At 36.8% G+C, this 25,404-nt stretch overlaps 1 protein-coding gene across 3 annotated transcripts; it reads right to left on the bottom strand.

The window, feature by feature from the left end:
* On the bottom strand, window positions 1-23,757 carry LOC122397091 (transmembrane protein 114). 3 transcript variants are annotated; one of them, XM_043395965.1, is made up of 7 exons: window positions 23,603-23,757; window positions 8,745-8,808; window positions 7,807-8,667; window positions 6,556-6,796; window positions 2,762-2,839; window positions 2,469-2,606; window positions 1-1,435 (listed from the first exon to the last, which is right to left on the bottom strand). In XM_043395965.1, the coding sequence occupies exons 3-7, from the start codon at window positions 7,837-7,839 to the stop codon at window positions 1,185-1,187; spliced, it is 741 nt and encodes a 246-aa protein (XP_043251900.1). In that variant the 5' UTR covers window positions 7,840-8,667; window positions 8,745-8,808; window positions 23,603-23,757; the 3' UTR covers window positions 1-1,184. The 3 variants fall into 3 exon arrangements, with proteins under 3 accessions (XP_043251900.1, XP_043251902.1, XP_043251901.1); XM_043395967.1 differs by lacking the exon at window positions 23,603-23,757 and adding an exon at window positions 22,948-22,961; XM_043395966.1 differs by lacking the exon at window positions 23,603-23,757 and adding an exon at window positions 8,881-9,005.
* Between the last annotated feature and the right edge of the window lie 1,647 nt (window positions 23,758-25,404).

Below are 25,404 nucleotides of genomic sequence, written 5' to 3'. Positions count from 1 at the left end.
TATATGGTAAAAAATAAAAATTTTCATATTAAATAGAGACTAATAGTGTTACTTTCATATCAACATGAAAAATTCTTTGATTACATTTCGTAACGCCTGCGCGAACGGTAGAGACTTTTTTTAGTTTAAAATGTGAATATCGTGCACGCCCCCTGACTCTTCATTAAACTTTCATGCTCGAAAATTGAAGATATACAGAGTAATTTATTTAACTTCACGACTTTGAAAAGAGATAGAATTTCAACGTCCCAACAGATTCTGATAAGAAGTTTAAGAAAATAAAAATAGTTTTATTTAAATTAACACTTCTTGCCAGAGATAACGTTCAGGTATTTTCTCAGTCAACCGTAAATACGCAAAGATTATTGCTATCGGAACATTCTACGTGCGTGAATAAAAACATTGAATTTCCCTGAACACAAGAATCGAATCGCTTCAAATGTAGAAAGCACCGTTTTATTTTTAATCCCATTCGCCGTAAAATCAATTAGTACTATTTTGACAAAATGAAGTAAACGAGATCCTTTGATTTATGCTCAGTGGTCCCGATTAATAAATATCCTAAATTTCGATAATCTGATGTGGTAGAAAAATAGTAAACATTTCTTTTGATTATCAGTAATTTGTATCAAAACAGTGAGACGGGTCCTTATTTGTCAATTGTTTCGCTGAAATGCAGTACGTTCGCAATTGTGCTGACTAATTTAATCGTTTGGAGGAGGTAGAGATTCGAAGAATGGCAGTGCACTCGTGTTTTAACTTTCAACCGTTGTTGGCAATCAGTTTGAACTCGATGAAAACAACTAACTCTTAAATTTCAATTGCATTCTCATATTTACGATTAAAAATCGGAGCATCCTTTTGATCTATAAAAAATGAAACGAAACAAAGTTCGATATAGTTAAGATACGCGAAAGCTGAAATGTTTATTCGAAGATATTTCAATGAACGATCAGAGCTTACGCAATTAAGACACCGGCCAGTGCACTGTCACCCAATTTCCTATCAAATGACCACAAAATGCATCAAGCTTTCAAGCGAGTCTTCGAACAATTGTCCTGTTACATACATCACGTGCGACGCTTACGCGTACGTCTTTTCGTTTCATCGATATTCCCTGGATCACAAGTTTCTTCCGACACGAGTTTCTATGGTCACAAATTACAAATAAACGGGAGAGCGAATCAACGACCGATGATGGTCGGTTCATCGGCCATTGCGATCTCTTCCGTCGGCGCCTTGTCCCTCTTCCTCTTCCTGGAGAACAGCATGAAGGCGCAGCCCGACAGAAGGTTGCAGAGGAACACGATCCAGGCCAAAATCAGGGAGTAATCGTACCTCATGATCACGCCCTTTGGAAACGTCGCGTGCACGTATTTACTCTCGAACTCGATCGAAGACAACAGCACCTGTATCACCACCATGTTGCAAGCACCTGAAACGCGTTAGAAATATCGATTATGCGAATTCCAGTTTTACTTTTCCACGCTAAACTCTTTAACTCCGATTCTTAATCTTTCGAGGCCACTCTAGGCTCTAAAATCTAGCGAATGGAACTTATTGACTAATGTACAGCTACTTGAAATGCATTATTAATGGAAAAGTAGATTACGTGTACATGCTGTGGTATTTGAAACAGGTCACTTGGATTATTTTTAAAAATAGAAAAGAATAACAGGTAAATTAACAGGTCTTTGGTTTCAGGATTGTTTAAAATCGTTGATTCTCTATTTTTAATGGAATGATATATTCTTTTCGAAATCTCATTTTATAACGAATGTGGTATTTGTTTATTTGGATCACTGATAGTTCTATTCGATGTTCGAAAATTGAAACAATCTTTCGACTGTAATATAATAATAACTCCCGAATAAATAACATGAAGTTGGAAATAATAGGAGGACGGAAATAGAATAGGGTTACATAAAGTAAGGGAGAGTAGTGTCTAACAAGCGTGAAATATAGATTTATCGTGCTTGCGTATATTTTAAGATACCATGTTCTTATTTTATAACAAAACATATCAAACAAATGATATTTGCCATGCTACTGGTAAAAATATTCTATATATTTGTTCTATCTGCTGCTAAATATAATAGCAAAAATATTCAATCTAAAACAAATGAACACAAAATTCTCGACAGTTCCAGCAGAATTTTATAAAATTCTAAAATTGATACGTCTGTTATTTGTATTGCATAATTATTAAAAAAACTGTGTTATTAGTGTAGCAACAAGACCAACGCAGTTTGTTGTAAAATATATCATTCCACAACTAAAACTTTTAATCATGCAAACAGTAGTTTACTCTCTATTCGTTACTCGACATTTTCATCGAAATAATTGTGAGTTTGCAATCGTTAAAAATTCAACACGTTACAAAGTGAACGTGGAGCGATATTCAGGAGGTCGACGGGATTACCTTAGTTGCGTTACACTAATCAGAAACTCATATTACAATTAATTACCACTAATGAAATGTATTCCACCGGCCAGCCGTTTGAACATATACCGTGGATTCCGGAACGTGTAAATCGAGAAACAAAAGCTCATTACCATCACAAACAAGCTGATTACTGCGAACGATACCTGTGTCCTCGAATAATCTGAAAGCAATTGCGTCATATTTTCATCATTAACATTTATCATTTCATACGTAACCCTTTATAATCACGGATATAAGCATTTCGTTTAGTACAACAATAGGCGTTGTCTGTTATTTACATTTATTTATTAATTTCTGACGAAATTGTTCACTCACTGATGACGGTTCTGTTCAATCCTGGATCCAGTTTGATCTGCGTTTCGTTCGGGAACATATTCTGATTCTTGCACTCGACTGAAAAATCGTTATCACATTAAAATGCATACTTCGTGGCCGCGCGAATCGACGAAAGCTAAATCTCTGGTGTACTGTAATCGCCTCTCGTCTATCTTCATTCCTCTAGGAGCAATTTATCATTTTCTTATCCCGGTTATCTATCCTTGGAACACCTCATTTGTGCCCAGCGATAAATTACTTTTACCCAAAGACATCAATAATAGTTTAAGAAACAAAAACACCGCGAACCTGATATTTAACTCGTTTCTACTACGAATGTCCAACGTGCAGCTTATTTTCCAAATTACGAGAACAACGTGTACGAACCTGCGAACTTCCTGCCTCGAGAAAGAAACTTTATATTAAATAATATAGATGCATTATCCCTGCTGTTCCCTCGTGGCCTACACGACCCCAAAATGGAATTTAAACTTTCATGGTTGTTGTATTTTTTAAAACCTCATACTTCGTGACTTTATACTATCATATATTGCTCCTATTTTTTGAAACGCATAACAAAATCGTATTCAATTTTTAAATTAAAAAATGACGCTGTTTTTCGTTAAAACCGTGTTTTAAGAACAAACGCGAGAACGTGTTTTATTTATTTGCTCAAGAAATAATCAGATCGTTGTCCCACGTGTTCGACGAAATCACACGTCCAGTAAGTCTGTGTTTTATGTTTTCGATTTTGTACTACATTTTATGGACAGTTTCAGGCTACATTTACGACTTTAATGCTTTTCTCCAGAATCGACCGTGGAACCGTTTCATGAACTGTTTTTTCAATTTTCTGCGAAACAAGATCCCTCTCTCTTAAAGATCGCATTTTTTTGATTCTTATATCGAATATATTTTTTGCTCTCGCATTGGAATTCCCCCACGATCCCTTTTAAATCACTACCATTCAACTCCTGCGCTACCTCGACTGATACTTTTCACAAACTATTTCCTCGAGCTCCGAGGAACTCGCGTATCTTCTTAATACGCTTCAAAGAAACGGAAGAACACTGTGACCGTAAAAGGAGCAGAAGCCTGGCCAGCAGAGAGAAAAACAGAACACGGAGATACCGGGAAGTTTTCATTTATTTCTGGAGTCCTCGTTTATTTTATCGAAAAGGGCAACAACGAACCATAGAAGTTCCAGCACGTAAATTAAACGCAATTGCCTGTTATAGCGTTATCTTCGAGGCGAATAAAAGTGAGATAATAGAAATAACAGGTGAGATTTAAGGGAGACGACAGAGGTCCCTCCTGGTAAAAATAGTAAAACAATTTTCATACTTTTACGATCGAACACTGAATGCGTATGTACTTCGTATTCGTACCGCGACCAATTCATAATTCAGATGTGAACGGTAAATCTTGTTATTAAATTCACGACGCATTCTTGACTTTATGGTCTTTAAATCCACTTGCTGTTGCCTAGGAACGCGAGTTCGTTCCACGTGAATTTCCTGTCTCACTGTCCAAGTGAATCTGCGTCTAAAATAAACTTTCGTAAGGGGAATTAATTAATTTCGTATGAGCGGGAGTTTTTTTTGTGCAAAATCATGGAAGGACAAGATCCAAATAATTTGAGAAATATTAGTCTAGAACATTATAAATATTACGAAGTAAACACGATTCCTTTGAGCAGCTATCGCGAAGTCGAGGCTGAAACTGCCATAGTGAAATTGACATGTTCCCGTAGAGATATAAGAGGTACCAGGGCGACGTTACAGCTGTGCAATGTAGTAACACTGACGTACGTATGATGAAGCACACACGTGGAACACTGTATGTGACGCATGACAAGTGAGCGTGGAGCTGTAGACGCGGATTCTGACGTTGCTTGATTAACTGCACAATATGAAACCCGGTGATATTAATAGCAGCATCGCCATCCGCTCGTATGAATTTCGAATGCTCGGTGTACGGAAAAATATGAAAGCGATCGCGTTCTTTGATCGAGGGTATTCGAACAAATGATCGAAAGGGTGTAAAGAGAGAGGAGAAAGTAAATTACCGATACGATGTAAATAGAATATTCGAGCGTAAATAAATGTTACGGATAATGCATCGAGACGAGTTATTCGCAGTTACGTTCGGTTTAACAACCCGTGGTAAATCTCCCCGGCGACAGATTCGATGGAAATCTGCCTGGCCAGATTACATCGGCTTTAACCAAGAATGTAATAAATCAAACTGCGTTATAGAGGTTCGCGTATGGGTCTAATCCGGAGTAGATGATGTTAAGGGATAAACGAACGAAGACAACGCACGCAACGATTAATCATTCTGGCAGTGAAGTGGTACGCAAGTATCTACGTATCCTCAAAACTTTCAAAGAATGCGATTTACCTTACGAAAGTATTTCACAAATTCTCTGATCTGTGTTACTCAAAAGGAATATGATATACTCAAAATAATTAGCCATAGTCACTCGTATGACTGCTGGGTCGTTAGAGACCCGAAGGTCGAGTGCCTACTACGCAAAGGAACCCTGAAGAACGATGAAACTATTTAAAGGATGGCAATCACTTTGTAAACGGATCGATAACGAAGCAAGAAAAACACGTTCGACGTGTAAAGCACATTCTTATAAAAATAGAAATTCATTATTCTCTATCACCAATTTTGTAGCATTATAAATTATAATAAAATTATAAATGAATATCTGTTAATCGCTTACGAAGGTAAATCGTGTATGGAGAAATAACAGAGACTCTCTATTTGTTTGTTAAAAATCTTTCTCCTGTCGTCGCGGACTCGAAAATAGTGTTTTCGATTCTGCGTGTACTCTTCCTCCATTATTTATATAGGTCAACGATCCCGCCCTTCTTGAAACGTCGCCATCATCTTACATTGGACAGTTGGTATTTTGTGGCACATTTTGTAAGGATTTAATTTAGACGTTTTAAACAGGTTGCGACGTTGCGTCTGACACTGGCCCGCCTGATTGTAAATCACGTGTAGCGTGTTTAATTATTGGAAAAGCATGCCGGGGGGACTTTCGAGCCAGCTACAAAGCGAATAGTTGGCGACTACGTTTCCATCAAGATGTTTCAATTCAATTTTTGTCACGGTTTTCATATTCTTAACGGGCATTAAAATTGCCTGTTACACGAATTTAACGCTACTCGTTCGAACGTATCAAAATTACAAACAGAATATAAGTGAGAAAGCAGGGATATTATTTCTTAAACGATTTGAACAGAATTCGTTGTTTTTAAAAACATTTACAATTTGATCGCGTTTATCGAAAGAGACATTTTATTAATATTGATATGCACGGTGGAGAGTATGTCTATTAACGCAATTTCATTTGAACAGCTGGATACGTTTCGATGGTACTTTACATTTAAATTGCCAATTCTGATCCCCAAGGCTTGATTAAAGTCTGTGCAAAATCGATTTATGGATAATGCCAGTTACTACTCGTGGCTTTTTTTCATTTTCTCGATTCGTTGTGGGATTCTAAACAAGCCTTTTCTCTCTATCCTTTGATAGGGAATAAATTAAATGAAATCTTATTCTTTGCATATTTAAACAACATTAATAAGGTCTCTGATAATCGAACTGCAGAATCAGAATTAACGAAATGGGAGCTTTGTAGAGGGTTGTTTCAACCCCTAAATATAATAATTATATTTTTGCATATTAAGTTCCGTAGTTTGTTGAGAATAAAAATTTTCCAGTAATGCATAAACATCCACAGTCTACTGATCGTTTTATAAGTCAGTTTCACTTACCGTAAGGGCTGGTGGAATTTCCTGGTCCCGGTTCTATGCCATGAGTGCAGCCTCTCCAGAGACCCATGTGTTTGTAAATCAATCTTCTACCGGGTCTGCCAGCATCCCCGAGAGGTAAACCCCCTTCGCCCGGTGCTTGAAGGGTGAACCAATGATCGGTTCCAATAGCCACCGACCATATGCAAACCGACAGTCCCACGAGAACCGTGCAACCCAAAAGAATTCGCCTCTCAAAGATAACCTGTACAATACACGTTACAAAGTATACATTGTTTACATTATAAAATCATCTATCGAGCAAAGCTTATCATAGGAGACCAGAAAAGTGGATAAAACTGAATTACAATCGCTTTAAATCTTTTACAATTCAATTCGTCGGAGACACGAATAATAACAATACTTCTTGCTCTTCCTAACAAACTATAACAGCTCTAAGTGGATGCCAATTCTCGTAACATTTATTTCGAATCTTTTTAAAAAATGTACGTCTTACAGTGGTTTCTGGTCAGAATTTGAAAAGAGCGATCGTGAGTTTAACACAGAACCGTTGTCTCGCATGAGTTGTCATCGCGTAATACGCGAAGCATGGAATAGTGAAACAAAGGCAGCTCAATCATCGTACTTGGCGTAGAAAGCGTGAAATGTCTAGTATCGTTTTACTTTTTTAATTTGCTCGTTCCTCGACAAATGCACCATGGAGATTTCAGCTTAAAATCCGCCCCGAGAAAGGTGCAACTCATTGACGAGCGTAAATATCGATTTCGTAGTTTTCAAGCTTGTCCCGACTTTATTTAACGCAGAACGAATCGCTTAAACTATTGGGAGATATTTTTAAAATCCTGAAATCCTCCACTTTTTTAATCAATCCACTACCGTTCAACTCCACTTGTAAATTTTTTTTTTATTTGTCAATATTAAGGGTACGATCAATGGACGCCTGGAATTTAATTATTGTACGAGCCAACAGTACTGGTTCCTTTTAGCCCGTAACTTCGATTTGCTGAAATTTTTAAATTGCAGCCAAACGTTTTAGCAGAAAAGTGTAAAATGAATTTTTATATGCATTAATCAACGTTCATTTAACGAGGTAAAATAAATTTTTACAGAACAGCAGCAATTGAAACCACGAAAGAATTAATTAATTTTGAAGCGATTTTTCTTAACTTTACTTCACCGCGAAAGGACTCGAATGATTAATTCTGAATACTGGAATGAAATTACATAGAATACCGGAAAGAATTAATATTTTACCTGGTTATACAGCGACTTCATTCGGCTCGCCATTTCGTTTAATTTTCTCAATATCAATTTGAAAACTCGTATCCGGTGAAAATTGTACGATATTACTTTCCTTTGCGGTCTGATTTAATCCGTTTGCGTAACTAATGCACCACCACGCTACAGATCTTCATTTGTTATGCATGAATCACGGGAAAAAGGTTCTCACAACATTTCTATCAGTATTTCTTTGATTACATACTTGACGTAAAAACTATGCATATTTTAAAGCAACAAAACTAATCTTCGGTAATTTCATGTCTTTTGAGTTTTCTTTGATAATTTGTCTCGTTAGTTATATTTGATATGGAGATCGCGTTTACTTTACATGAAACTGTTTATCACGGTTACTAACATTTAATCTCTGATGCCCCGCTGTTGTAAATTAATCAAACTTTATACACATTTTATAAAAATTTTACGATTTTCGCATTTTAAACGATCACTTTTTCACTCGATTCCATAATTATTGGTTCTAAGTTTATCTCAAGTTAGTTTCAAGTATTCTTTTAATACGGATATCGCATACTGATTCTTTCATTGCCTTAAAAGCATCTTTATCCGTCGTTGTTGCGTTCATAAAATTGTTTTAAATTAACTTTCAGACGTTCTGCTATATTTTCCTTTGATTTCAACACAGTTCTCCTTCTTTTACTCTTTGTCGAATATTTCTCCTCTGAATAAAAGATTCCCCGGTATTTTTTTCTTTTAAGCTTTGTTTCTCTTCAACTCAATTTAAATGTCAAGCATTTTCACTATTTTTCCCTGGCACTCATTCTGGTTACTCTCGTCATTATGCTCGATGAATTCCATTCGGTGACTTCCATTCCTTTTCTACGAGAAAGACGAGTAATTTATTTTTATACATTATTCGTCATAATCGTTCGAAAATCTCTGAAAAATGGACTCACTATATGTTTGGGACTTCTTCTTTCTTGTTTATTTCATTGTTATGTAATGTTTGGTCCGAACCACCTGAAAACAACACGAAATATTTGTTTTACTTTTCAATAATACAATTACAAACAATTTGGAGCAATTATTCACTGTTCGATTCGTTAATCAATTTTTCTTTTGGAGCTTTCGTAAAGGAATTTCACTGCTTTAAGTGCCACATTCAAAATGAAACGTAGATTTAAGTCGCGAGACGTTTGCACGAGAACTTTTTCGCGAACACCGTCTTAGAAATGGCACAGTTTATTTAAAGCGTTCCCTTTGTTCTCGATCCATGTCGCAATAATTGGCCAACAAGAAATACACCAAGTTAATAGCTAGAGTCACTTCGCCATCTTACGCTCGTTATAGTTAATGTATCAGATTCTGACTTTAAGTACTAGTAGTAAAACAAGTTTTTAAATTACAAACTGTTGTTATTGGCAATATTGTTTGTATAATCGTGCAGGACTAAGTGGAGTAAAGTCTAAAAATAAAATGACGTCAGCGGTTCGAAGTCTGAATTATTATAATGGAAATATCGTCGAGGTCTGAAAGTCCATTAGCAGTTAACATTACGTCGCACTTTACGATCCTCGTACGTCGTCATTTAGCCCGCAGGTTGTCTCTCAGTCTTCGTGACGACAGAAATTCGCGAAACACGACCGCATTGTTACCATATCATCCTGTGCCAAAAATAGCAACGACTCTTAGCATCGCGAAAAAAAAAAAAAGTAAATAATAAAGAAAACTCTGTAACATCTTTTATTAAAATACACTTTGGCGAATAAATTCGGCAGAAAAATGAATTTAATCGGTCCATATTTACGAGACACTGTTACAGGGAGAAAATAGACTCTCGAGCATAGATTTTAACCAGAGACTGAATATAAATTTTGGCGAGACAACATCGACTGCCAGGAATCTTATTGTAATTCAAACATTTAGTAAATTTTGTTTCGAAACTTCGGTGAAATATGGGGAACATCTAATTAAAATCACTCGAGTAATTAATCCACGATGATTTTGGCTCAAAATGCAATGACTAAGCGATTCACGAAGTTTATATTTGAACGGAAACAAAGCAGAATTGTTTTAAGGTATATTGAAATTGTTGTTTATCCCGGGATTTAATTATAGCCTCTCATTTTTAAAAACTGCAGGAGCGCGCAACGCGAGGGAAATGTTCATTCAAATATTGTTACACGAATTCGTCGGAAAGAAAATATATAAAACAGATGGAAGCGACTGATATTGATTTCATTTCCACGTAATACGGGAACTGAACACACATCGTCCCTAATCTGTTATGAAAATTTTTCTTTAAAAGTTTTTCAATACGCCGGTGTCATCGAGAGAAAATAAAAGAAAATGTTCCAATAGCGCGAGACTATTCTTCTTAACAGAAGAGTTGATAGAAACTTTTAGAATTTTCATCGCTGAAATAAATAATCGTTATCGAGACGATATCCATTTTAATAAAGCTTACGGAAAGTAAATGTTTCCTCGCAGTCAGTAATTATACTCTGTGCATCGGACTTTTTCCTCTTTAAAGTGTTTAAAAGTTGATTATAAAGAAAAGAAAAAGAGTGTAGTAAACTCTTTTCTCTCTCGAATTTTTCCGCTAAAGAAACTGACGAGTGAAATGTAACTTTGAAGTGCACCTTGATGATAGATCATTATCCTCGAAAAATGCTTCGACTATCGAGATCCCCTTCAATTTTAATATCGATATTAGCTGCAAAGGGATCGTAATATCGCGCAAATGAAAATACTACTGGCAATCGAACGATCACCAAAAGTATCTTAACGCCTCGGCTTGTCGATGGATGTGTTTATCATAGCAACACGTGCAACCCGAATTTACGAGACCCGCGAGCATGAAAAACGATCTTCACGATCAACCTGCATGCATGAATTATTATACACAAGACCGTCACTCAGAGTGTTTTACGCTAATGCTCCTCCCCTGCATAAATTAATTCTGATATTCTAAAACCATTCTTAAAATTCAACCATTGTCATGTCAACCATTGACCATTAATGGAATTAAAATTAATGAAAAATTGATTTTAAAATTAAAATCGACAAACAATTAAGCCGAGAAACACACGATCTCTTGAGATTCTCTTCAATGGGCATGCAAAATATTTTTTTAATAATAGCAACTGTTAACTATCAGAATTCTATTATTGAAAACAAATTACAAATTGTGGCAATTTAGTCGACGTTTAAGAAAATGTAGGATCCCTCAATGCAACTGCTTATTAGAAGAAAAGGGGGCAAAATTTTATTAGAACATTCCGCGATGCCTTTCGAGCGACGCGATGCTCGACGAAAGCGGTAAATAATTTCGTTATTAAACCAATTGCGGAAAAATATATAGGTCCAGCATGGTGGAGACATGAATATAAAAGGCCCCATCGGGCTACGGTATTATCGGTATTTGGCCTGGTTTGCGAGACTCGTGCCCTTTTTCTATTTCACGCCGCGCGAACGTGCACGTATTTTCACCTGGAAATCGCACGAATGAACCACGTTTCGCGAACGTAACCGTATCCAACAATGGACTAATTTCATCCAAGTTAGCAACGCGCGTAGCTTTCACGGAATGACAAGTATATTTGCAAACCGAAATTAGAATAGCGATTCGACGGAGTTTACAGTCCATTGATTATGTTAGCGTTGTAAATAAAAGGTTCTAGTTTGACGGACGCCCGGCTAGAAAAAGCTAACAAACTAAAAATAAAACAAGACGCTTTAAAGCTGCCCGGCGATATTTATTATCCGTAATATCTCGTGTCAGTTCACTTCGTTGCTACTTATAAATTTTCACCGACCGTTCAATAAACTCCGGACGCGACATTCGACGCGTCCAACTCGAACGTACAGCGGAAAGAATTTGCTAAAAATGTACGATCACGAATATTCAAGCTGTAATGCTGAGTACCGGCGCGCGTCTAATTAACCGTGTTTACTATTCGTCAAAATTTATCATCGTCGATATTTCTATAAATAGCTCGGTTACGTGATTGTCAGACGGCGACGAAATCTCGTAAAATGTCTGTCTCCCGTTTCGTTACAGTAGGAAACAGGCATGACAGATAATTTCATAACATATTGCAGACAGTGGTTTTGAATGAAGAAGGGAAATATATAATACCTAGGCTACGGATCTTTATGCAAATTCATGTTTCCAATAATAGAATTAACGAAACTGGAGCTTTATAGAAGGTTGTCTCAATCTTACTTCAAGTATTTCTTTTACTTTTGTGTATCAAGTGCATTCTGTAATATTTTGAAAACTTAAATTTCCAATAAATGCATAACTATACGCGGTCTAATAAGACATCGAATCGTCTTTTCCCCTCTGAACTTTTCCTACTTTCTATTAATTTTTTGAAATATTGAATCGTCTGGTTCTTCGTTGCATAATAGATAACGTAAACAAAAGTAATGAAACCTCTGTTATATTGTTTATTTACCGTATACCGTATTTAAAGTAGAGCACATTTATATCTTTCCAATTTGCCTTGATTGCATTACACACTTTGCTCCAGTTTACTAAAGACCTTGCAACATAGTATAAAGTAACCCGATACTGCTTTATCGCGCATTGATCGTACAATTTTCAATCCATTCGAACCTAGTGTTAGGTGTCAGGTGTCAGGGGTCAGATGTTAGGTGTCAGGTGTTAGGTGTTAGGTCTATTTCTAAGTAGAGTGTATCGTTTAAAAGTGAAACTTAACCCCTAACTGGTGTCGCGTATTCAGTAAACTGTAACTGGTACAGTAAGGTATTTCAACATCCTAATATACAATATTATTAAAAAATAAAAAGTTCATAAAACAAAATCAATTTGAAGAAATTCCTTGTTTCAAACCTCGAAAGCAAGGATTGCTTGTTTGAAAATCGACCAACCAACTGTTTCACATCTTTACTTCCAGTTTGCTTCGGATCACAGGGATTTACTAATAGTAGATCGAAGTAGGAAAAGGATGATGCAAAGCAAGAGAGCGACGTGGGTCGATCGACTGGACTAAGATTACAGGTTACACGCACGCGAGCCATTTCGTCTGAAAGCGTTAACGATACGTAAAAGTCGAATGTTCAACGTTATAGATGTTCGTCGTTTTTTATTGCGCGATGACGTCAATGGACTCGGCATTGTTTTATTCGTTTACAAGCACGGAGCATGGCGGTGCACGCAGTTTATTTAACCGCAGCTGCAGCTGCACAGACTACGCATGGAGTTATAAATGCGATAAAGACAACGTGTGCCGCTGTCAGACCATACAGTCGACGCCCGCCGTAGCTATTTTCGAGTATTGCTGCCTTTTTCCCGCGCTCTGCCATCGTTTCCTGCCCTTTATCCGGCTTCCGATGATCCAAAAACACAGAAAAAAATCGAAATCGAGGATCGTGGAATGGAATTCATTTTAGAAAAAAAATCAGTTCGACAGCGCGTTACGCGAGACGAGAACATACTTCGCTAAATCTCAACTTCAAGAATCACTCTGCGGACCTCCTACGGACCTCCAGCTCTCTGTTTCAAAGTTTTAAGTGTACAGTATCGGAAGCCGATGTATTTCGAGAGAACGTAATCGGATATTCAACGTGGTCAAACATTAATAACGTTTAGGATACCGATACGCGAAAATAAAAATGCACGCTGTTCAAACTTACAAGTCCGGATTTATGGGGTCGCCCGGTATGCTTTGATTTTATTCGTGTTTCCGACCATCTAATCGCGCGAGGAATTAAGGCTCTAGAAGTTGATTTATCGTCGCGAAATCTCTGCACATCTGGCGACCACGTGCACTTCTAGCGCCTTAATAACGCGTCTTTGATACAAATTGGCGTGTCATGAACTGACAGGACGGCTTTAATTAGGTTTTGTGCACTCGAGATCACCGTCGACTACCCCCCGCGCGCGACTAAACGTGAATTTACGCTTGAAGAGGACTGGCGAGCATTGATTTGCTAATCGAATCACCAATAAATTGGTTGTACGTGAACATTACGAGAATTGTATCTGTGAAAGTTTCCAATGGTACTCTTTAACGAACAGCAACATAAAGCATCTTATCTATTGATCGAGTGTTTTGATATTTGGCAAATAAATAATTATGTTTACCGCGATCGAGATAAGTACAGATAAAAATCATTGAATTACAAGTAAAGACGCGCCTTGAACGCCTACAACGATGCCTCAAACGTAAGCAACCTAACCCAGTCCATCGTACAATTAGAATTTATTTTGAACTTAGAATGGTTTATCTTGTAAACTACCGCAAGCTAATGCAGACCATTACGTTCCGCTCCGAAACTTTTTATTGTCTTGTAAACTATACCAGACCAAGTCAGATCATTACTCTTCGCTCTTTAATGGTCTAGGCTCGCCTAACAAACACTGTATTACAAAATAAACTCATTCTCTAATTTATAGCTTACTTACAATATACAAGCGCATCTTTAGTAGCCGATCAAGGAACAACTTTTCGGAATTTTTTAGAATTTCTACATATTCTACGCCAAAATACGCGTTGTTTGAATTTTGAAACTTTAAAATCCTCCAATCCGTTCAGAAGTTATGGCGTTTTAAAGATACGCATGAAATTTTGGTGAGACATTTACGTTATATTTTTGAAATGGAATTTTTTTCTCGAAAATGGTTAGGATTTCGAGGGTATGTCAATTCACTGAAAATGATTGTAATTGACCCCTGCGACCGAAAATAATTTTTTCAGAACGATTTGAAATTTTTTTTTAGTTTCAGTGAAACATGTCAACGGTATGGTCAGACATGAAATTTTTGGTAATGAATTTTTTTCTCGAAAGTGCGTAGGATTTCGAGGATATGTGTAATGACCAAAAGTGATTGTAATTAACCCCTGCAACTAAAAATAATTTTTTTTTAACGATTTGAAAAAATTTTTTTTCACCGAAAAAATAAGGCACCTACCCCCTGTCGATTTTTTTTTTTAAATTTTTGTTATTGCATTTATAGAAGATGTCTGCGAAATTTATTGTTTCGTGCAACGGGTGGGCCTAGAAAACCCGGAGTAAAAAATATTTGGCCCGCGTTCAAAATGGATTATTACAATTTTTATCTCTTTTTCAGCCAGCTATCTTAATGCCATTATATTTCAAATACGATTTATTAATTCAATCTGTTGGACAAATTCTTAGTAACGAACACCATTAAGGTCATGCTCGGAATATATTAGCGCTAAAAGCTCGAATTAGGAGTAGTTAAATTCTCGATTTTATCTTCCGCCACAAGTTCCTGTGCGCGCCGAATAATTTTCATCAACACGGTAACGCTAGGAAGTTCCTTCGTCGAAATAAATTAATTCTTTTTACTATTGTAATTTAGAAGACAACTTTTCACGAACCTGTTGCTAATCGGATGGTTTTGTTAATGGAAGCGCGTGTAATAACAATTCTCACGAGTAAAATATCTTTTGTTTCTACGCTGGACCGATGTTCCATTAGTTCGCCGAACCAAGTGTCTAAAACAGATAGATCGTCGATAGTTATAGTCTTTGTATACAGCAACAACCGCCCTTGCGTCAATCAATCATTGTTTTCGTTAATGCGAACTCGGCCACGTGCAAACAAATCTATAGATTTGTGTCGATTCTATTCCCAACCCGACGTTCGTGTATTTCTATTCATTTTCGACGCCTCAAATCGCGAATAGTGTAGGCGAGAATTCAGGAAGGCTATACGACCGTGTTTTGTGGATATATTTGACAGCGAAACTCGTAAACTTTCCTGCCTTTCGAGACGATCAATCATCGAGTGAGAGATACGACAGAATTATGATGACGATAAATCGATGGGCATTTTCTTTCGAGTATCGTAGTTTTTAGCGCCGTTTATCTCGCTCCGTCACTTCGATATTCGACTTAGAAACTTTCAGTTTCCCTCGCACCCTTCGTCACTATGTCCTCGTTTTCTTTCTGTAGCAAAGACGAGAGATGGAGTCATTAATTAAATTGGTCAAATGAAAAATATATTTGCAAAAGTATAAAATGATATTTTTTAGATTAAATGAAAACTCACTACTCGAAACGTTATATAAATAAATAAGCTTGTCTCTATCTACTTATATTATTGAAAAACATGCTATTTGACATGTGCACTCCACTTTCTTGCTTTCGAAGAGAGTACTTGTACAAATCTGCCATTTGAATCTCAATCTAATCTAATCACTCTCAGTGCAATATTTAGGAACCGTATGAGTAACGCAACGATAGAAGATAATGATTAAGAATGTAAGGTATCATTTTCTCGATTTCAGATTAAAATCGCGGAGAAATGAAATTTGTATTAATTTGTACCCCCTATTTTGTCGAGTTTTGAATATACAATTAAATTCATCATTTACCAACAAGCACGAAATCAGCTCCACGAAAACGAAATTCACGCTAGATTGCTCGTCGCGTCGCATATGGTATGACATATGAAATCCTGTTCGCTAAAACGAAAAAGAATATCGAATACGTTCGTCGTGACATCAGTGCCTCGAAAATACATTTAACAGAGAAAAGTAAACTTCTGGGCGGTTTAATGCATCATTCGCCGAATACTAATGAAACAATTCGACGGATAGCGGTGCTTTTATTTCTATTTATTTTTATCCGCTCTTGATTCTTCCGAAAGCCTCATCCGCGTTTCGCAACGCGGGATTTCTTCACGTTTTTATTACTTCTCGAACTCTAACTACGATCCGTTTCAGGGATGCTGGTAGCTCGTGTTTTCTGGAAAGAAAAACTTCGACGATCGTCGATGCGATTCGAAATAAAAATTTCTAAAACAGGTCACGAATACTCTGTCGGTGACTGACAGTTGCCTCCGACGTTCCCGATAAATCGATCCATATAACTCGCTGGTAAATTGAGACGATAGGGCGACGTTAATAGGCGATTGACACCGAGTACAACGTCGACACGTGTCAGTGCAGATCGCGTGCGTAAAGTCAGCCCAACCCAAAACGATGAGACTCGAACCCGTACCAGCGGCCGGCCAGTCTTCGCCAGAAATAGTTTCACGTCGACGATGTATTTATAAATAATTTCTCGACGACCTACGACAATTGCGTGTCATGCGGCGCGTTTCTGACGATTAAACTTATTATCGTCTTCTTATCGTTCACACCACGGATGAACAACGCTCGACGAGTTTCATTGCACGAAGAATTTATACTTTAAACGTAGGCAGAATTAATTTCACAAGACAACAGTTTATACCAACGTCGATTATGTGGTTATAGAAAATAACAAATCCATGTGGAAATCTTTCCTTTGGTCAAGTATTTATATACAGGGAGAAAAGAAATATCTTTTGAAATCTTTCGATAATTATTATCACAGCTTATCGTTCAAAATACAAATGTAAATGGTAAATTAGATTAGATTTTTAAGCCAGCTTTATTGATACGTTCGTCAGCAACTTTATTAGAAACAATCTAATTGTAGTTAAAGTTGCAAAATTTTCGTTCGTGTTATTATCAACTGGATAACTTCGATCCCGTTTGTCTAAAATTATAAATCGATCGTGAACAATTATGTGTTGTTAACGTGTTACTATGCTGCTACGAGAAAGGTTGCGAGATTTAACAGCTCCCCAGTTCTATCCAAGTCTCAAGGTTGTCAAGTATAGTCTTTGGTTCTGTAATCCAGGCGATAAAGACGATCGTGGTATTAAAAGACCCATACGTCGTATCACGGAGTTTCAACTTGCCAATTAATTAACGAGCCCTGCGTGAACGAAGAGTTCGAAGAAAACTGTTCGTTACAATATATTTATACAATTTACTATTAAGGACGACTCGCATAAGTTGAAAGCGTCGTAATAAACGATAAATGCTCGATGGACTGAAAACGTATTTATTTTTTAACAATTGCGTTATTATTCGTTCGAATACGTAATTTATTGTCACTTTACCTTTAGTATATTTTTTTAAATAATCACGTGAGACTTCCCGTTGATGGAACAACCCTAATCAATCCTAATTCCCGGACTCGTGGGGCCTGTGAAGTCTTCGAGGAGGTCACGGGCACGTTAACGCGCGAATACGAAATATTCACGTGCAGAGTCATGTCCAGTGCGTGGGTAAACATTAATGCAGCAATGTGATCACTTAGATCTTCGTGTTTATTTGCCTGCGTAAGCTAATATTTGAAAGAGAAATATTGTCGAGAATTTTAATTGTTATTTACTACGATATCGATCGAGTAGGGGCCACGGAAATCGCGATCGTGCCGCCATTTGCACGGCAGAACGTTCGAATGGTAAAATATTTGGATAACGAAGGTTCTGCTGTAATTATTTAACAAAAATCGAGAGAACCGTCGCTCGAATACCACGCGCATTGTCAATTGCGCGAAATTATTTGTAATTTTGGTAACATTAACCAGACTGTTTCTGATCTCCTTTCGTACTCTCTTGTTTTTCAAACTGCTGTGTTTAAAAGCTGATGTATGTAGTGCGTCTGTTTTGGTTGGACGGTATAAATACAATGGCCAAAAGCCGGGGAGCTCTCCTCGAATAAACACAGACGTTTCCCGACTTCGTTGGCTGGCAACGAGCATTCGTGAGAAAATTCAGAGTACCGTTGCTCCAAAATGACCGCAAGAATTTGAATCACGATACTGCAGGACCCGAGCTCCCCGTCGGAAAAAGAGCTTCTCTGGTCGAACGGGGCACGGAACGATATTTCCCTCGGATTGAGAGCGCTCGTGAATATTTTTACAGCTGATGAAACGAAAACTACAAACAACGAGCAGGTCTTAAAGAATCCGTTCCACGTCCTTTGTTATTTTAAGTGGCGTTCAATTCTTCTCGCTGATGGAAGAAGAACTGGTAAACTTAATTCCCGTGTAGCATTCAAAGCTGTTTATTATTATCATTAAACATCTTCGTTAAGCGTACATGTGAAATTAATACAATTAAAATATTGTTTTAAAATCTGATTTAGTAATAAATACGAGCAGCAAAACAAATGATATAAATTGTCTTTATAATAGAGGAAAGAAATAAATACTTAAAACTTTGTTTTAATTACAATTATTAAGCGTGTACTGGGGCCAACAATTGTTACAGAAGTATTTTTAAACTATCAGACGGATGAATTTGACACTGATTGACTCAACTTTGTAGCAACGCGCTGTATAAATAACTCTTTCAAAGGGTTCCACTTACGAGATCCAAAGAAATCTATTTTTTCTTTCACATTTTTCGAAAGTTCGAACTTTCAAGAATGTGCCGTTGAATTTTGGCAGCGAAATTCGGATTATTTTTGCTGCCACAGCGGTTCGTAGCGACCGCGTCTCGCAACGCGACAGACTGGTCAGTGACTCTGTCTCGTCTGCGATACTCGATGTGCGTAATCCAGGTTTTTATTACGCGTACTATAAATTTAGGAAATCATTTTTTATCTAAAGTTACGCGGTGGTACGATTTTTTCAAGTATAACCGTTATTGCGTCCAACAGAACGATTCAACGAGGTAGCAAAAAGGAACTCTAACTAATTAATACTTGCATCTACTACTGCTCTTATCTTATTAAATATAAACAGAAAGATAAATTTATCAAAGCAGTAAACATTGAATCGTGTAAGTAAATTGTCACGTGTTCACTGAACGTTTATGTATGAAAACACCGCGCAACTGGTCGTATTATCGTCGATATATCGTTTAAACGATAATAAACGAAATTACCACCATAGCTCGATTGTTTAATTTGATTTACGAAGCGCTCTCATTAGAGTACTGCATTAAACAATACGTTTAAATCGTCGATCGCCCCCTCCAAAGATTACAGAAAAGTTCATGGATGATTTAGAGCAGTCGTAAATGAATAATTTATGGTACGCGTGAAGATCAAACGAGGGGTACACATGAAATTCTCATACACACCCATTGCGTTCAAAGAGACACATAACGTGTGCCAGAATTCGTTACCGAGCGATGACAAAAATATTCTTAAACAAGTGATTCATAACGTTATAAAACGTGCTGTTACGTTTCATAATATGTAGTTGTGTTCTAAAATAGACGTCGAAAGATTGTTTCCTAATAAAATAAAACAAAATATATCGTTAATGAATCTCCGTGATACAGAAGCAATAATTAATTTCGTTGAACGAATGCCAAATTTCACAGAACTCTCTATTTACAAATATATTAGCCGAATCGTGTATAGTAAACTACAGTGATTTATTCGACGAATGAAGAACAGCCTTCCTCAACATTTTCAAACAGTTCCTCCTAATATCATTAATTAATTAATTTTGTCTTACGCGTTAAATGTTTGACAAATTGTGGTCGATCGAAGAATTATCCTATTTCTTGTATGAACTATCATCGTTTTCAGTTCCAGTATATGGAACGTGATTAGTGAAACTTACTTAAGTGTTCGACCTCGTTTTTTTTCTATAAAGTCGTAACACACTTTATTGTTTTTGCCGATCATTACTCGTACGATGTCTAAAGTAGACTAAAGACGACATAAAGTCTTTACGATTTCGCGGGCTGGATAAGCAGAAAAGCTCACTTATGCTTTCAAGCATGAGACATAAAATGCAGAACGGTGCTCCTACTATTAAGGGTGTTTATAACACATTTATAGTTTCTGTTTGGCATAAATTTTCACATATATGCATAAAACGTCGGGTAAAAGATGATTTAGAATAAATATGCATACGTGACACGAAAAAGTAATATTTTAGATAACACATTTTCAAATAAGATCATTAATAGTAAATATATGACATTACAATTTAAGTTAAATTTTGAGAAAAAAAGGTCACGACACAATTCTGAATTTATTAACAATTGGAACGCATTTCAATTGTAAGCATTGAATCAAATATTCACGCTTTCTTGGAGCAATGAAACCTACAGGACACAATCGTTTTAGCTCGAGCACTTTCATGATTTATTGTTTCGTAAAAACGGTGAAGGATCTTAAAGTGTGTTGTGAGAAATAACAAAACGATATTTTTATTGTAAACTTAACAGCCGTTGAAAGTTATTGTTACATTCAAGAATCAACTAAAGTTTTCCTCGTTTCATTCAGCTACAAGAATAATAAAGAACGATGGTTGCGCCATACTGTTTAATTTTTTAACTGCTTCGTACGCTTATTTCGATACTGAAATTAAACTGAATTTGTCGTGAGAATTTTTATCAATCTGGAATGTGAAATACAACATTTTCTGGACATACCAGATCGAAAGTCACGGTATAAATTTTCGTTTAGTCGAATCAGGTTTGATCAGGATTGCGCGCACAGAGTACAGTAAATTCAAACAGTACAGAGAACCCTTTACAAAAGTTAACAATGGAAATATTCCAATTTTCTCTGACTTTCTATCCGTTCTGAAAATCCATAGCAATTTCGTCAGAATGAATTGTGAAACAGACAAAAGCGTGTCAATGTCGTTTCGTGGCAATGCTATCGATCTTAATGACTGCACAAAGAAGCTAGGTACGTGTTACACGTATGAATTATACAATCTTACCATTTAAAGAGCTTTCTGTAAATATTAAGTTAGGTATGATTCACGTTAACATGGAAACTGCTATTCACGTCGAAGAAAAACACGGTGAACGTAAAAGAGAAACGTTTTCTATGCTGTAATATTACTTTAATTTAAATTTTACTAAGCGCGTCCAACTTCTTTTATAGCTAATCAAACGAACCTTCGTTCAAGTAAATTTTGTGTTCCTCCTTTAGTCACAGTAAAATGTATTCAGACGGGAAGGGAGTATAAAAGGTTGACTTCATAAATACAAATCTGCACCCCGAGGGAATATATTATAGCACGTGTAGCGAAAACAGAGCTCACGAAATGCATCGTGGTGAGTTACTTGGAGAACAGAAACAAGGGGTAGTCGAGTATTGAACCCGCAGTCGCCTAGGGGTGAAATTTCCAGTCCCAACCCCACCTTCAATCTACAAGTTGCGAAAGCAAATCGTGGCATGCGAAACTGCTGTTTGCCATGTGATGCGGTCGTAATTATCGCAACTAATTTAGCCGACAAGAACGCAGCGGGGCGCCTATCTGTGGTGAAATCGATGAATTTACATTGGTCAAACCTGCCACGCGAAAAGCTCTTTGACCTTACATTGCACGAGACATAATTAATTTCTCTCTGTCTCTCATTAAATCATAATAAAAAAAAATATATTCTTTTGGTAGTTCGAGAAAACGTAAACGAAAGTTTTACTCAATTTTACAAAAATACCTCGATAACTCTATTTCGAAATGACAAATTTTTATTTATTAATATTGGATTCGCTTTATAGCAGAATACCCTACGATTTGAATGAATTATCATTATCGTAAATCGCGTGTTATATCTGCCTGAATGCAGCTTCGCAATTTTCTTACGCGGGTGCGAAACATATTGGAATTATTGAACACCGTTCGATTCGTAATGGAAATAGATAATATTCTCTCGTTAAATTTCGTACGATTTTTTTAAAATCGCATCGTGTGTCACTGTTAGGCAGTACAAAGTGCAAATTCAAATGTTCGATATCGATTAAACGATAGCTCAGAAATAATTGTTCAACTACGAATAGAAATGAAATGATCGTACGATAAAACGGAACATAGTTGTCACAGAGCTTAAACGTAAAAATGTAAAAAAATATTGTTTACATTTTATTTAATTAGTCCTAAGCTTCATGATTCAGAAGTTGTAACTGTAACATGTAGTTTGCAGAGAAATTTTCTCTCGTGAAATACAACGTAATACATATGTTTGGGGGTATTTAATTGCAGTTGCTCCTCATTAGTGATTTACCGTGGATTAGTACGAATTTATTATCCCCTTAATCTCCACTTAATCATACGTTAGTACAATCTTCTTAGGGCAATTACTCGTAACATGTGAAGATGAACACGATTAGGAAGGACAAAGTAGCTCTCTCTAGCTCTTACACGCATCTCGAAATTACTCTAACATATTTATCAGCGACGTTCAAAAGCTTGGTTGAGGCAGCAAGAGTATGAGATTAATTTTCCCTAAGATATTATCGTATACGTAATTATTAAAGTTATAACGAGCGCGAGCATAGCGAGATAATGGCCGTAACGAGCAAAAAGCCGTAATGATTTACATTTACGTACATTTTCAAGTATGTAATTAATCGCGTACGTAAATATAAAGTTTGAGAAATTTGAAAAATATCGAAATAAAAAGACTATCATTGTTCTTTACACGCGTGCAAAACGAAATATCTAGCATACACCATAAACACATAGAATGCACAGTTCACTCACCATCGTTACAAGCGTGTAATGATCATTGCAAAGAAATCGATCCCCCCACATTCGTTACGGCCGAGCTCGACTAATACAAACAACATTCGTGCACGCGTAGAGAATCTCGACGGAACGGAGCCCCTGCGTTCAATTACAACAAACATTAATTCTCGAGTGGTGGCTAAAAGTTGCCTCTATTGCACAACAACGACGCTTCTATCACCCGCGTTCGCCTTTGTTCCACGACTGTTATACTCTGATATACGACTCCGATTGTTCTCCGCGTTACGCGTTAAAAGTAAACCCCGTCGGATGGTGTCGCTCGCGAACTTTAACCATAATCGCTGGCGATCGTCGAATCGAAGCTTCGACGCGGTGTCGTCGACGTGGAAAAAAATTGGAGCTCGAAGGAGGATCGAAGACTCGAAATAAAACGACACGAGCGGTTTAAAAACGGTAAGCGGAACGGGAGCGTGGGCAACTCAACAGGAGAACCGTCGACACGTGCTTCCGTTTCATCGTTCTCGCGGTATCTCGACGTGGCTCACCTCAGTTATCTTTTTACCGCGGTATCGTTCGACGACGAAACGGCCAGGATTCCATTCGACGCCCGCTTCGGTTATCCGGTTTTGTCTCGGTGTAACTGGTCGTTCGAAATAAACCGTGAAAGTAATCGTGGATTCCACCACATACACAAGCTGCCGGTCGGTCCGACACTGATCGTGCCACCGACTACTTGCTGCGTGGTTTCACAGCGGGAGTAGGACTCCCTAGGTGGGGATAGCCGTAGGGAATGGAACGGGGAAAACTGATGAACGGGAAGGTCTGGCGGGGAAAAATGTGCGACGAAGTGTATCCGAATAGGAGCAAAAAAGATATCCCTGCCCTAGCTGGATGTTATTATCAACAACTACACTTTCGTAGTTACCTGCAAATGAATTTGTTTAAAGATCTGCGGTCCAATGATAGCGCTACCGTGTTTGTATTGTGTCTGATAATTAGAAAATAATACAGTAGGAATTACTATGTAACGTGTTTCCTGTTGCTGATAAATATTTATAGTGTCATTTTACGGACCAAAATAAGACGAAAATAAAGTGACGAAATTGCCTTTGGGACTTTTCTAACTCCCAACATATAAATAAAGCATTATGATCGAAAATAGTATGACACAAAGAAAATTTGTTAAGACTCCCATGACACGTTTCGACTATTAAATAAAAATTCCATTTAAAACATTGTGATTGAGAAACGGGAATTAAAAGTTTTTAAGTTCTACTTAAGTAAGTCAAAACTCTGAAAACCCACGCGTGAACGTGTTCAAATTTTAAAATAGTCGGTCAGTGATCTAAAACTTTTATCACGCTCCTCAAAGGCACTTTGCCTCCGAGAGAAACGCGACAAATCAAAAAGTTTTCGAACATTAACCGACTAATTTTAAAATTTAGACACACTTTAGAATAGGTTTCTAGAATTTTTACTTACATAACTGAAACACAATAAGATTAAGTAGGTCGAAGAAAATGAGACTCAAAGAAGCTATAATTTATTTTATTTTTCATCCGTTCTCTTATATTAGCAATTCTTTTTGAAATGATGTCTAGGTATTTGTTCCTATCCAAAATAAAGGAAAACTTAATTGACTCGTTACTACCGGTGAAATATGCCACGAAACTATGAAACATGCGCTGCTGCGTTCCATATTTAATCTGAGATTTAACATTCCAAGTCCTTGGCTAGGTTTATGTCACATCAATTTCCGTCTATCAGATCCAAGAACGTTAAACTTACTTTCGTCCCAAAATATAATATCAGTAAATAAGTAAGATAAATATTTTCGAGCCAACGTTAGTCAACAATGCAATATATATAAGATTTTGCGGCGATAGATACGAATAAATTATATTTAAAAATTTTACGGTTTTCAACGCTAATGAGGGTTTTCTGTAGTGCCTCAATTTAACTATAATTAAACTATATATTACAAAAATTATATACATACTTAATTCATAGTTAATATTTACACGTGATTTGATCCATTGAAAAGGAACTATAATTACACACGTGTGATTGTTTTATTTTATTTTATAGAATTATCTGTGATTGTGATACTAATTGAAAAACGAAACCAATTTCGACAAAATTGCACGTGATTAGTGTGCAGTAATCGATATACATTAAAATTATTCATTTACAATACGTAATTTGTTAACGTGCTTTATTTTCATAGACAAATCCTACAGCAATGCAATGAGGTCAAACATGCTGAAAATAAGTTGGCGTTTCAAGACACAGCTAAAGTACAGGATCATTAAGTTCTAAGGTCCTAATATTAGATTATTTCCATACT

Source organism: Colletes gigas, unplaced genomic scaffold (assembly GCF_013123115.1).
Source record: "Colletes gigas isolate AHSC1104 unplaced genomic scaffold, ASM1312311v1 Colletes_gigas_Sc00008, whole genome shotgun sequence".
NCBI classification, from domain to species: domain Eukaryota; kingdom Metazoa; phylum Arthropoda; class Insecta; order Hymenoptera; family Colletidae; genus Colletes; species Colletes gigas.
The sequence above is the reverse complement of the archived record's forward strand: the minus strand, read 5'-3'. Positions and strand labels throughout refer to the sequence as shown.